General features: G+C 40.1%; 1 protein-coding gene across 2 annotated transcripts; it reads right to left on the bottom strand.

Annotated features, from left to right (window-relative positions):
• Window positions 1-975: 975 nt before the first annotated feature.
• Window positions 976-12,312, bottom strand: LOC117339065 (perlucin-like). 2 transcript variants are annotated; one of them, XM_033900434.1, is made up of 5 exons: window positions 12,200-12,303; window positions 7,613-7,701; window positions 6,855-6,945; window positions 1,518-1,749; window positions 976-1,080 (listed from the first exon to the last, which is right to left on the bottom strand). In XM_033900434.1, exons 1-5 carry the CDS (start codon window positions 12,282-12,284, stop codon window positions 1,047-1,049), a joined length of 531 nt encoding a protein of 176 aa, XP_033756325.1. In that variant the 5' UTR covers window positions 12,285-12,303; the 3' UTR covers window positions 976-1,046. The 2 variants fall into 2 exon arrangements, with proteins under 2 accessions (XP_033756325.1, XP_033756324.1); XM_033900433.1 differs by lacking the exons at window positions 976-1,080; window positions 1,518-1,749 and adding exons at window positions 4,001-4,105; window positions 5,526-5,760 and having other exon boundaries at window positions 12,200-12,312.
• Between the last annotated feature and the right edge of the window lie 1,633 nt (window positions 12,313-13,945).

Here is a 13,945-nt window from a genome sequence, read left to right as displayed (position 1 = left end):
TGAATCATTACCAATGATCGTTGGAAATATACGTAGCATGCAGTGAAAGACAGGTGAAAGTGTAACACTTTTATATGTGAATTGTATCATTTATTCTGCACCATCTCGTCATTACAATAGCCACCAATATTCATAATTGATGAATTAAAATCTATAACATTTTTATCAGTAAAATATCGATATTCTGCCAAATTCGTGAAATATATGTTATATTCAACAGGGAACCATTCAACGTCCTCTATGTATGAAAACAAAATATAATTAACAATTTGTTTAACGAAGAAAATGAGCAAAAGGGTTCAATTTCTCTTCGTTCTACATTTTTCCGCATTTGTTTCTGATTTATATGTTTATGAACAGTCAAGGTTTTCATACCTTTCACCCTAAGCGCCCTTGAAGGACCAGATGGCTACATCTGTATTTTTATACAATGCCCAGCTTTTACGGTGTCTGTGACTATAACCGTATGATCTGAAGTCCTAAGGTTATATTCTGAGTTGTATCGGCAATAGATCCACAGGTTTATGATACATTTGGAAAATAGGCTGATGCGGCGGAGCCTAAAGGTTGTTAAAGTAGGTTTTATGAATTAGAGTTGCTTCCCCTGGCACACAATTCTCAGCATTTGTACGCTTGTTCATGTATTATCGGGGAGAAAAACTCCTTTATTGAGCATGTTTTACCCCTATCGGTCTCAAAAGTATTTTTTCATGAAAACGAATTTCATTATCATTTGTTGAAGTATTTGGATACTGTAAACCAACTTATTTTTGCGGCGACTTAATTTCGTGATTTCCTGCCTTAACAGTCATAAAATGTTTTCTTTACATGTGATTGAAACTATTTCGCAGTGATTAATTTTCAAGAAATTCTAATCGTCCTCGTAATACGCGAAAATAAGTCGCACGCGAAAATAAGTTGGCTATAAGAAACTCCGTGGACGGTAAGAATGTAAATAAGACATAAAACAAACAATTTTCTATTTCCATTACTTTTTATATTTACGTCTACAACGTGGCTATATCTGTATTGCCAAGATAGGGATCTTATCCAATAAGTTCTCCGCCATCCACGTAGGCACTGCAAAGAAATCATTTGGAGTTTAATCTTAAACGGACGATAAAGTGTTTAAAAAATCATTAAGAAATAATTTTACATTTTTTAAAACAATGCACAGTTACCAGGCTTTAATAAAGTGTAAATCTGTTATCGGTCACATTAAAACCTTAAAAGCGCTTATTTCATAAACAACTGTGTTGGAATTTGCTCTTGTATCAATCAGATTTTCTTACAAATAAGTGCTTGTATTGCTGAAAGTGCACTACTAACTTCTGTGAGCATGATGGCCCGCCATCTTGAAAAGACCATTCTTTAATTAACAGGTTTACGACAGTGCATACTGGACTAATATAACTTGAACGATCAACATGGCTTGTCCATATGCTGCAAGCAAGAACTGGATTTTGTAGACTACCATAGACTACCATGCATACATTTTGTTATCAATTAAGACTCACAATTTTTCGCAGACGAAGAAAAAGTGAGTGTCGCAGTTGTTGTCATTCCATTGCCAGTTGTATCGGTCTGATAACTCCAAACAGTTCTCGTTGCGGTCGATAGTCGTCAACGCCCCGTGCCGCCAATTCGTGTATCCTTGAGAAATGGGTGTCCTCGATTTGAGCCAAACCCACGTACCTTCCTCGGCAAAATCATTTCCACCAAACCAAAACCTTGCTGGGTTATATGCTCCTGAAAAAAATGACTTTCACAAATTATACTTACATAAGTGTTAAATTGAAAAAATAGAACCAAAATTTAAGTTGAATTGGAATTTCCTTTTTTGATATTGTGAAGAACACGAAGAGTTTCTAACAACAATCAATACATATACATCATATGAACTTCTTATCAGTGCAAAAAACATCATATCGACACGCACAATTTTCTTTTTCTTTTTCTTTTTCTTTTTTTTTTGTACTGATGTTGACGGAGTGTGCTATACTGCATTTGCTACGTTTATGACTAGAAAAATGTATTATTTTCCTCCACTTAAGCAATACAATCGCCGAAAGCTTGATATTATACGTCATAGAAACTGTTCCAGTTTGTCTTACCTGTTACACTGTATTTGTTATTTTCGTATCAAAACCAATACATATGTTACACTGTATGTGTAGGCCAATGGATATGTCGGACATCAGTCTCTGCTGTACTGATCGGCAGTCCGCCATTTTGTTATTAGAAATGACATATTTGACGTCATATCAGTGACATCCTACAAAGAGTTTTTCCCTCTTCCTCGGTTATCTTTCATGATCATTGTACACCCATTCTACCTTATAAACACCTGTCTTTTGCTAGATAACCCCTCATTATCATGTTACATCAATTCTTCCAATAAGCACTTGTCCGTTGCTAGGGGTAACCTAGCAACAAACAAGTGTTTATAGGCAAAAATGGTCATAAACTATTGTCTGCAGAGAGTTAACCCTTCATGATCATGTATCAACCATTCTACCCTAGAAACACTTGTCTGTTGCTAGATAACCCTTCATTATCATGTTACAACAATTCTTCCCATGAACACTTGTTCGTTGCTTGGGGTAACCTAGCAACGACCTGTTTATAGGCAAAAATGGTCATTAAAAATTGACTGCAGCTATTTAACCCTTCATGATCATGTAGCAACCATTCTACCCAATAAACACTTGTCGGTTGCTAGGTAACCCTTCATGATCATGTTGTAACCATTATACCTAATAAACATCTGTTTGTTGCTAGGTAACTCTTCATGATCATGTAGCAACCGTTCTACCTTAGAAACACCTGTTTGTTGCTAGGTAACCCTTCATGATCATATTACGACCAATCTACATTATAAACATCTTTCTATTGCTAGGTAGCCTTTTATGGTCATGTAGCAACCATTGTACCTTAGAAACACCTGTCTGCAGCTAGTTAACCCTTCATGATCATGTAGCAACCATTCTATTTTAGAAAAAACCTGTCTGTTGCTAGGTAACCCTTCATGATCACGTAGCGACCATTCTACCCTATAAACACCTGTTTGTTGCTAGGTAACCCTTCATGATCACGTTACAGTTGTTTTACCCTACAAACATTGGTCTTTAGTGATCCTCTTGACCTCGTTACAAACATTCTACACTATAAACAATTTTCTGTATCTAGACCGTATTCTACTGTAACTAGATAACCATACCATGAATTCTCTACATGTGTTTACCTCCCTTGTCAATCCAAAACTTTACTTGCCATATTCGGTCTCTGTATTCTTCAAATCTAATGGTGGAATTCTATTGTGCATTTTGTATTGTTGAACGTTGAAATCCTTGTTCGGCCTAATTGTAGTCATTTACCTTTTCTCGAATAAAGGATATATGATAAAGAGTAATGTACATTGCCGTGACGTTTAAGGAACATATCCGCACAACAAAATACCTAGACTGGCCACCAGACCCTAAGTTTTGTTTTTGTTTGTTTTTTGGGGGGTTTTTTTGGGGGGGGGGGGGGGGTTGTTTTGTTTTTGTTAAGAATTGCCAAGCTAAATTCTAACACTAGATTATCTGCCCCTAGTTTGTAACTCTAGAATCAGACATATCCGAGGGACCAAAATCATAAAGCTCAATTTTATTTATGATTTTAATATTCTTGAGACTGGGGGCCAGTCTTCAAAATACCTTACATAATGGCACATTTTACATTTTGCGCACCAAATGAAATAATGTAGTACATGTACATGTATTTTATTCCTCTTCTATGGCAGTTCATTGTTTAGAAAAACGGAGTTCAGCTATGTTGTTCTTCTCGTAAACGTCAGGTTTGATTTTAAAATATTTTATTTGGAATGTTTCGGACGTGATTATTAAAATGAAAGTCAATTGTCATACATGGGCATTGTCAATAAAACATGGATTTGTCGCAATGCTATGACTGTTGCGTTCTAAAGAAGAACATGCGTGTATATTAAAACTTAAAACAGTTTTTCCATCATAATGATTTTATTGGCAGATCTGATTTCAGATTATCGAAGTGTTGCTGAGCTGGGATAGTTCATCCTATGACGATGCCGACATTTGCATAGGCACTGTAACGAAAACAAGCATGGTAGTAAAGATCTACAACAGCCCAATAGTAAATAAATAAATCAAATGACGCGATTTGACATTCATTAAAAATTTCTGCATCGGTTATTATCTTTGAAAGGTTATTTTTAGCTGTTTTTGATAATTAAATGAATAAAAGAAAACAATGATTATATACTGTATATTCTTATACTGTATATCGTTATGTTATTTCCGTGTTTGTAATCGTGAATACTTTTCCTAAGAATATATTCAGTAGAATCTTTATTGTTCCTGTTTTTTAACATTTACATACATACACAAAGTGTACCTGTAAATCTAGGAACAAAGGTAATATCATGCCCTCAAAAGGGGAGCATGGGAAGTAAAAAGGGAACCATCGGACGTAAACTTAGATTATTATATGAATGGTCCCATAAATTAATAGAAAATAGTAATCATCAATACTTGGGGCCATCATATTTGATGAAAGGGCCATTAAAAAGTGAAAAGGGAAAAACATGCAGCCGGAAGCAGGTTAAACCCACTTCGTGTGGAATGACCACGCCTTTATAAAGCAAGGCTGTAGCTAAACATGGTGAGTATTTACCTAAACCTGGGGGTGAGGGGTTGGGGATTGGGGAGGGGGGAAGGGGGTTGCACAGTACGTCAACAAGCACGTGAGCAATGACAAATACATATCTGCACTACCTTCCTTTTGTTTGGTTTGTTTTTGTTTAACGTCCTATTAACAGCCAGGGTCATTTAAGGATGTGCCAGGAGGTGGAGGTGGAGGAAAGCCGGAGTACCCGGAGAAACCAGAGTACCAGGCAACTGACCCACGTAGGTTTCGAACTCGCAACCCAGAGGTGGAGGGCTAGTGATAAAGTGTCGGGACACTTTAACCACTCGACCACCGCGGCCTGTTGTACTGTAAACTGGTCAAAACCGTGTCATCCAGATATGATGATAGCTGCTTCCTACCATACTGTCTTGGGATAATTTCTCTCTAACTCTATCAGAAGAAAATTAGTCTGGATGGCTAAACTAAGGTTGTTAGGTTAGATCCGTAGCGGAGGCATTGTGGTACAGTAATTGATAATGTGAACTGTAATATACTGTCTCATATCTAATCGCTACTTTTCGATGCAGGTGGATATTTCTTTAATTGTTTTGGTTTGGTTTGTTTAACGTCCAATTAACAGCCAGGGTCATTTAAGGACGTGCCAGGTTTGGAGGTGGAGGAAAGCCGGAGTACCCGGAGAAAAACCACCGACCTACGGTCAGTACCTGGCAACTGCCCAACGTAGGTTTCGAACTCGCAACCCAGAGGTGGAGGGCTAGTGATAAAGTGTCGGGACACCTTAACCACTCGGCCACCGCGGCCACATATTTCTTTAAAGCTTGATTGAATATAAATGTCTGTAAGAAAACTGGACTCACTCTTTTTCGCAGATGAAGAAATATTTATCGTCACAGTTGTTGTCTTCCCACTTATAGTGTTGCCCTTTGGTTACCATCAGACAGTTCTCGTCCGAATTGATGGGTGGTGACGTCGCGCCTATCCAGTTCGAGTAACTCTGCGCACTTATTGGCGTCTTTGATTTGAGCCATTCCCAAGTTCCTTCCTCAGCAAAATCGTTTCCACCGATCCAAAACTGGGGTGGGTCATATGCTCCTGAAAGATGCATGTCCTTCACCAATTGTACCTTGTCATTGATTTTTAAAATTAAACTTGGGTTATATTATCTAGGTTTCCTCTTGAATCACTCTTCAAACATCGTATCAGTCTTGGGAACCCTTCTAAAATCCCTGTGTAACCATCTCATCCTACATGAATTGATCCGTATTTGTATCTGATAATTAACACCCGGAATTGAAATTATCCTCGATATGTACTACGCACAGAAACTTATTCAGCTTCCATTCGAGATCCTCGGAAAACTGTTCGAACGCCCTCGGTTTTTTTCTTTTTTTTTTTGTGTCGCATTTTCAAGTTACATTTATCCTTTTAGCATTCTCAACTAACCCCTATAACGTCCAAAATATTTGGCGGTAAACGACATAATTCATCCTCGTATATTTTTGAAGCAGATATACGAAAGCCGGTTGGGACCATTTTCGTAGAAGAAAATAAATAAATTTTCGCGTTATTACGCGAAACTAACGCGTTATTACGCGAAACTTACGCGTTATATCGCGAAACTTTCGCGATATAACGCGTTAGTTTCGCGTAATAACGCGATTTTTTTTATATTTTCTTCTACGAAAATGGTCCCAACCGGCTTTCGTACAGATATCGTCTGTTCTGTGAGACGGAAATGCTTTCAAATCAGCTTTTGCAAGGAGCTGTCTGATTGGTTCGGTAAAAAAGGTAGGCCAAGGGCTGATCCATAAATAAGGCAGATTTTAGAATCACCCTGAAAAGCGAACAGGAACTTAACAGTAACTAGCTAGGTAGCCCTTAATGGTCACTCTACAGAAAGTCATCGCTACAGGCGGTGGTAATTATGACTCCTCCCTCCCTCACCCCTCCCCACCCCTACTACCACATCCTCCCCCCCCCCCCCCCCCCCCCCTCAATTGTAAAAGATACAACTACAGTCAAACCTGCTCTAACGGCCACATTGAATAAGCGGTCACCTCCGTTAAGCGGCCAGTCTTTGGTCCGCCCGATGGAAAACACTATATAATGAACTCTTGGATGGCCGCTTAATACAGGTTTGACTAAATTGTATCATTACTCCATCACCACTGTACATTCAATCTTACCGGCATTTGTCGCTAGATGTCCCTCTAAGAAACGCTGTTCTTCTGGCGTTTCAATGGTGGCAAGGTCAGCGCCAGCAGAATGACAATAAATCTACAAACATAATAATGTCTTATTTTATCATGAAAAAAAACAACAAAAATAATCATAACGGTATTTGTCATAAAATAATTACCTCGCTTTGGTCGCAAAAATGTCCAGATCATGAAAAACGATGAGAAGGGATATAGTGTTTAACGAATTTCTTTACTGACATGACACGTCCTGCTATGGAATAAAACAGAACGAACCAAAATGTTCTGTAGTGTAGTGCAATTCTTGATAACACATCTTCAAACACCACCTGAACCCCACTCGATTTGCCCTCTTCTAAGAAGAGAAGCCTTCTCAGAAGATCGCATTCCTTTATATGTAAATCGAGTAAACCGACAGAATATAACCCAAAATAAACAAGCGTTTAAGTTTTCTCAAACACTATGACACAAACATGTGCATGTATGTGTCATAAATCCTTCTCTTAGTGAAACTCATCACTCTTACATGTAAAACATGGTCGCCGCCATCTTGGAAGATAAATCTTCCAGCTTCGAGACGGAAGAGGTAGAAGATCTTCCAGAAGCAGACGAGCTACAAATCGAGTGACCGGAAGATATATTCTAGAAGGAGAAGCATGCAAATCGAGTGGGGCTCAGTCGAACTTTACCGGTGGTTACGTCACCTATTGTATTGCGCATGCGTCACTCCCAGTGCTTGTACTTACGTCACTCTCAGCCCATGTAGCTTTTATTCGCACAACCTTGTAGCAGGACCCGCCATGCTTTGAAAAACCATCTGGGCAATCTGCGGTACCTACATCAGAAAGAAGCAAGGTTGATGACAAAATATTACAAACGGCCACATCCCTTTCACGATATATTTAGGAAATCTGGGATCATCCATTGCTGATTTATAAATCTGCGGTACCTACAGCCGAAAGAAGCAAGATTGATGACAACCAGCCACATCTCTTCCTCAATATACATTTGTATGTGAAATCAGGGAACATCCATTGCTGATTTAGTCATCATTTTGTTAATTTGAATTTTAATCATAGTGATGTTTCCGATTGTGATCAATTTGTATTGTATAGAGGATATATAACAGTGTATTCAGTAATACCAAATATATTTCACGAGTGGGCTAATATTTTTACATTTTTCACGAGTGCGCAGCACGAGTGAAAAATATCAAAATATTAGCAACACGAGTGAAATATATTTGGTATTACTGAAGACACTGTTAGATATTCTGTTTATTACATTTTTTATCAACGAAAACCCTACCCCGTATGCTAACTAGGCCTAATGTAAACAAAAAAAAGTAGTTTCCCCTGTCCAGGTGCTGACATATATGTCGGGCTTTCTGATTGGTCAATTATTTTGGTATTTTCTAATCATTGATTTGATTGGTCAAATCAGCAAAAGTGATATTTTTCACTAGTGAAAAATAATTTTTGATATTTCACTGGTAAAAATGTAATATAATGCCCGTTTTTCCTGAACAGTATGGTAGTTTAAGTCTTTATATGAATTGTAGCCTTGATCATGTCTCTCAAGGACATGGAAAGCTGTCCCATTGGGAATAGTAAGAGGCGACTAATATGTGTTGCAGACACTTTGGGTACTTATTCCTGGGGGGGAGGGGGTATCAAGGATGGTACCAACAGTCAGCGTCATATGAAAACTGGTGTCTAGAGAGACACACATTTATACCGAGGAGTGTATCAGCAAAAATATTAAACTTTACTTATTCTATAACAATTACGAAAAAAGCTATATCAACTTATATTTACCACACTTATGTGTCCAGATGGAAACGCGCTAGCGGGCCTAGTATGAGAAACCCGAGTACCCGGAGAAAACCAACATACATGTAGGTAACCCCCATACCCCCGATCGGGGAATCGAACTCAGGCCGCTTAGATGAAAAGCAAATGTGTTACCACTGTGCCACCCGGGTACTAACAGCCAGGGTTATATGACCTTATTGATAGGTTTAATCCCAAATGTCCAATAAACAAAAGACATTGTATAAATCACACCGATCCTGCAAAGGGGAAGAGGAAGGGGACAAAGAGGATGATGACAAGGGAAGGGGACGAAGACAAAGGAAGGGAGGGGACGAAGATAAGAGGAGGAAGGGACGAAGATAAGGGGAGGAAAGGGCGAAGATAAGGGAGGAAGGGGCGAAGATAAGGGGAGGAAGGGACGAAGATAAGGGAAGGGACGAAGATAAGGGGAGGACGGGGACGAAGATAAGGGGAGGAAGGGACGAAGATAAGGGGAGGAAGGGACGAAGATAAGGGGAGGAAGGGGCGAAGATAAGGGGAGGAAGGGGACGAAGATAAGGGGAGGAAGGGACGAAGACAAGGGAAGGAAGGGACGAAGACAAGGGAAGGAAGGGACGAAGATAAGGGGAGGAAGGGGCGAAGATAAGGGGAGGAAGGGGACGAAGATAAGGGGAGGAAAGGGACGAAGACAAGGGGAGGAAGGGGACGAAGATAATGGGAGGAAGGGACGAAGATAAGGGGAGGAAGGGGACGAAGATAATGGGAGGAAGGGACGAAGATAAGGGGAGGAAGGGACGAAGATAAGGGGAGGAAGGGGACGAAGATAAGGGGAGAAAGGGGACGAAGATAAGGGAAGGGACGAAGATAAGGGGAGGAAGGGGCGAAGATAAGGGGAGGAAGGGGACGAAGATAAGGGGAGGAAGGGACGAAGACAAGGGAAGGAAGGGACGAAGACAAGGGAAGGAAGGGACGAAGATAAGGGGAGGAAGGGGCGAAGATAAGGGGAGGAAGGGGACGAAGATAAGGGGAGGAAAGGGACGAAGACAAGGGGAGGAAGGGGACGAAGATAATGGGAGGAAGGGACGAAGATAAGGGGAGGAAGGGACGAAGATAAGGGGAGGAAGGGGACGAAGATAAGGGGAGGAAGGGGACGAAGATAAGGGGAGGAAGGGGCGAAGATAAGGGGAGGAAGGAGACGAAGATAAGGGGAGGAAGGAGCGAGGATAAGGGAAGGAAGGGACGAAGATAAGGGGAGGAAGGGACGAAGATAAGGGGAGGAAGGGGACGAAGATAAGGGGAGGAAGGGACGAAGATAAGGGGAGGAAGGGGACGAAGATAAGGAGAGGAAGGGGACGAAGATAAGGGGAGGAAGGGGCGAAGATAAGGGGAGGAAGGAGACGAAGATAAGGGGAGGAAGGGGCGAAGATAAGGGGAGGAAGGGACGAAGATAAGGGGAGAAAGGAGACGAAGATAAGGGGAGGAAGGGGCGAAGATAAGGGGAGGAAGGGGACGAAGATAAGGGGAGGAAGGGACGAAGATAAGGGGAGGAAGGGACGAAGATAAGGGGAGGAAGGGACGAAGATAAGGGAAGGAAGGGACGAAGATAAGGGAGGAAGAGACGAAGATAAGGGGAGGAAGGGGACGAAGATAAGGGGAGGAAGGGGAAGAAAATAAGGGAAGGAAGGGACGAAGACAAGGGAAGGGACGAAGATTAGGGAAAGAAGGGGACGAAGATAAGGGGAGGAAGGGGACGAAGATAAGGGAAGGAAGGGACGAAAATAAGGGAAGGAAGGGGAAGAAGATAAGGGAAGGAAGGGACGAAGACAAGGGGAGGAAGGGGACGAAAATAAGGGAAGGGACGAAGATAAGGGAAGGAAGGGGACGAAGATAAGGGAAGGAAGGGGACGAAGATAAGGGAAGGAAGGGGACGAAGATAAGGGGAGGAAGGGGACGAAGACAAGGGGAGGAAGGGGACGAATATAAGGGAAGGAAGGGACGAAAATAATGGAAGGGACGAAGATAAGGGGAGGAAGGGGACGAAGATAAAGGAAGGAAGGGGACGAAGATAAGGGAAGGAAGGGACGAAGATAAGGGGAGGAAGGGGACGAAGACAAGGGAAGGGGCGAAGACAAGGGAAGGGACGAAGATAAGGGGAGGAAGGGGACGAAGATAAGGGGAGGAAGGGGACGAAGACAAGGGGAGGAAGGGGACGAAGATAAGGGGAGGAAGGGGCGAAGATAAGGGGAGGAAGGGGCGAAGATAAGGGGAGGAAGGGACGAAGATAAGGGGAGGAAGGGAAGAAGATAAGGGGAGGAAGGGGACGAAGATAAGGGAAGGAAGGGACGAAGATAAGGGGAGGAAGGGGACGAAGATAAGGGAAGGGACGAAGATAAGGGGAGGAAGGGGCGAAGATAAGGGGAGGAAGGGACGAAGATAAGGGGAGGAAGGGACGAAGATAAGAGGAGGAAGGGGACGAAGACAAGGGAAGGAAGGGACGAAGACAAGGGAAGGAAGGGACGAAGACAAGGGGAGGAAGGGGACGAAGATAAGGGGAGGAAGGGGACGAAGATAAGGGGAGGAAGGGGACGAAGACAAGGGAAGGGAAGAAGGGACGAAGGCAAGAGGAGGAAAGGTGACGAAAGGGAGGAAGGGGACGAAGATAAGGGGACGAAGGCAAGAGGAGGAAAGGGGACGAAAGGGAGGAAGGGGACGAAGATAAGGGAACGAAGATAAGGGAGGAAAGGGGACGAAAGGGAGGAAGAAAAGGAAGACAAAGGGAAGGGACGGATGAAAGTTCATAACGACATGTAATGTAACACAGTAGACGTTATAACCTGAATAAATGTATAAAAAAAAGTGTAAGGAATTCGATTGGAGAGGTATCATGTTAAAACCACGGAAACGAAGCCGTTTGTTTTACTTCGTAAATCCCTTTTATCATTTACATATTGTTTAATATTTTAATACCGTGTATAGCATTAAAATCAGAGAAGTAAGACATTAATATTTACATTTGTCTGGCATCGTCACTATATAGTCTGTTTGAGAGCTCTGGCATTGATGTACGTTTAAATGCCATCCATCACGCGCTACACTTATCAGCGTATTAATACAACACAAACCGGAACTACAATATCCAGTATAATTAAGTTTAACGATTACTTATTTTGTCTACATTATTTGTGATAAAAAAAGCCATTTGCGCATTATCGGCAATACGGGAATTATGAATTTTAAATATGAATTATAGCATTTAAAAAACAATATAAAAAAAAGTAAAAGAAATGTATATATAAGCGTTGAACTGTTTCTGTATGGTATTTGTGATCTATTTGAATGCCAGAGCTTTGCAGGCAAACAAATGGTAATGTGCTAACACACGTTATGTTGTGTTCTTGCAAAGCTCTGGCATTCAAATAGATCATAAATACCATACAAAAACAGTTCAATGCTTAAATAAAACACAGTAGGATAGCCTAGTTTCTATTACTGTATCACTACAGTATGTTTCATACTTACAGAACGTAGTTACAGACAAAAGTAATGCCGATATTACGAGTAATGTCATTTTGTTTCCTGGTAAAATTTCGCCTTGAAATTGCATGCAAATTTCCTTCGAACAGTGGAACGGCTTATCTTCTTATCAATTGGATCAGTTATATATGTTAGTCATGACAATGTTTATTTGAATGTAGGGCACAGACAAATGTATGATGTGTTTAAAAATCTAGGCTGTGTTTATTTTGTATATTTCAATCATGCGTTTTGTTTTCAAATGTTCAAATGCCTTTTTTTCCACTTTACACCTATAAATCCTGACAACTTATCTCTATCACTTTGCTGTCACTAGTGCCTTAAAGCTCATAATCTACAAAAAAAAAATGTCAAATATTCGCCGCATATCATTGTGGAAAGTCATCAACCAAACCCCTTTTAGGTAACATGAGAGAAAATAAGATTAACTGTTGAAATTATATTCCACATGTATTTTGCTCTTTTTCCCTGAGTTATTCATTTTTGTTCTTACCAATCTGCACCATCCTCTTAAGAAATTAACTATTTCATATGCATAATATTTATCATTTATGATATTCAGTAATTTGACAATATAGCGTCCCCCATTTATAATTCATAGTTAAAATCTTAATAAAATGGTACACTGTATATAGTAAGTAGTAACTATACTATCGAGCCTATTGTATAACAGATAGATAGATAGATAGATAGATAGATAGATAGATAGATAGATAGATAGATAGATAGATAGATATATATATAGATAGATAGATAGATAGATAGATGTAAAACCTCGATATAATGTCCCCCGTTTATGTTACAATGTAAAACCTCGATATAATGTCCCTCATTTATGTTACATTGTAAAACCTCGATATAATGTCCCTCGTGTATGTTACATTGTAAAACCTCGATATAATGTCCGTCGTTTATGTTACAATGTAAAACCTCGATATAATGTCCCTCGTGTATGTTATAATGTAAAACCTCGATATAATGTCCCCGTGTATGTTACAATGTAAAACCTCGATATAATGTCCCTCGTGTATGTTATAATGTAAAACCTCGATATAATGTCCTCGTGTATGTTATAATGTAAAACCTCGATATAATGTCCTCGTGTATGTTATAATGTAAAACCTCGATATAATGTCCCTCGTGTATGTTATAATGTAAAACCTCGATATAATGTCCCTCGTTTATGTTACAATGTAAAACCTCGATATAATGTCCCTCGTTTATGTTACAATGTAAAACCTCGATATAATGTCCCTCGTGTATGTTATAATGTAAAACCTCGATATAATGTCCCCGTTTATGTTACAATGTAAAACCTCGATATAATGTCCGTCGTTTATGTTACAATGTTAAAACCTCGATATAATGTCCTACGTTTATGTTACAATGTAAAACCTCGATATAATGTCCCCTCGTGTATGTTATAATGTAAACCTCGATATAATGTCCCCGTTAATGTTACAATGTAAAACCTCGATATAATGTCCCTCGTGTATGTTATAATGTAAACCTCGATATAATGTCCCCGTTAATGTTACAATGTAAAACCTCGATATAATGCCCCTCGTGTATGTTATAATGTAAAACCTCGATATAATGTCCCTCGTTTATGTTATAATGTAAAACCTCGATATAATGTCCCCGTTTATGTTACAATGTAAAACCTCGATATAATGTCCCCGTGTATGTTACAATGTAAAACCTCGATATAATGTCCCCCGTTTATGTTAC

Source organism: Pecten maximus, chromosome 12 (assembly GCF_902652985.1).
Source record: "Pecten maximus chromosome 12, xPecMax1.1, whole genome shotgun sequence".
Classification (NCBI taxonomy): Eukaryota; Metazoa; Mollusca; class Bivalvia; order Pectinida; family Pectinidae; genus Pecten; species Pecten maximus.
The sequence above is the reverse complement of the archived record's forward strand: the minus strand, read 5'-3'. Positions and strand labels throughout refer to the sequence as shown.

Excerpts from the sequence above, each read along its gene's own strand:
- LOC117339065 (XM_033900433.1), bottom strand. The coding sequence starts at position 12,284 with ATGCAATTTCAAGGCGAAATTTTACCAGGAAACAAAATGACATTACTC. Across the intron at positions 6,946-7,612 it reads CTACATGGGCTGAGAGTGAC|ATTTATTGTCATTCTGCTGG; the intron begins GTAAGTACAAGC and ends TTATGTTTGTAG. Across the intron at positions 4,106-5,525 it reads TTCTTCATCTGCGAAAAAGA|TGCCTATGCAAATGTCGGCA; the intron begins GTGAGTCCAGTT and ends TTTTCGTTACAG.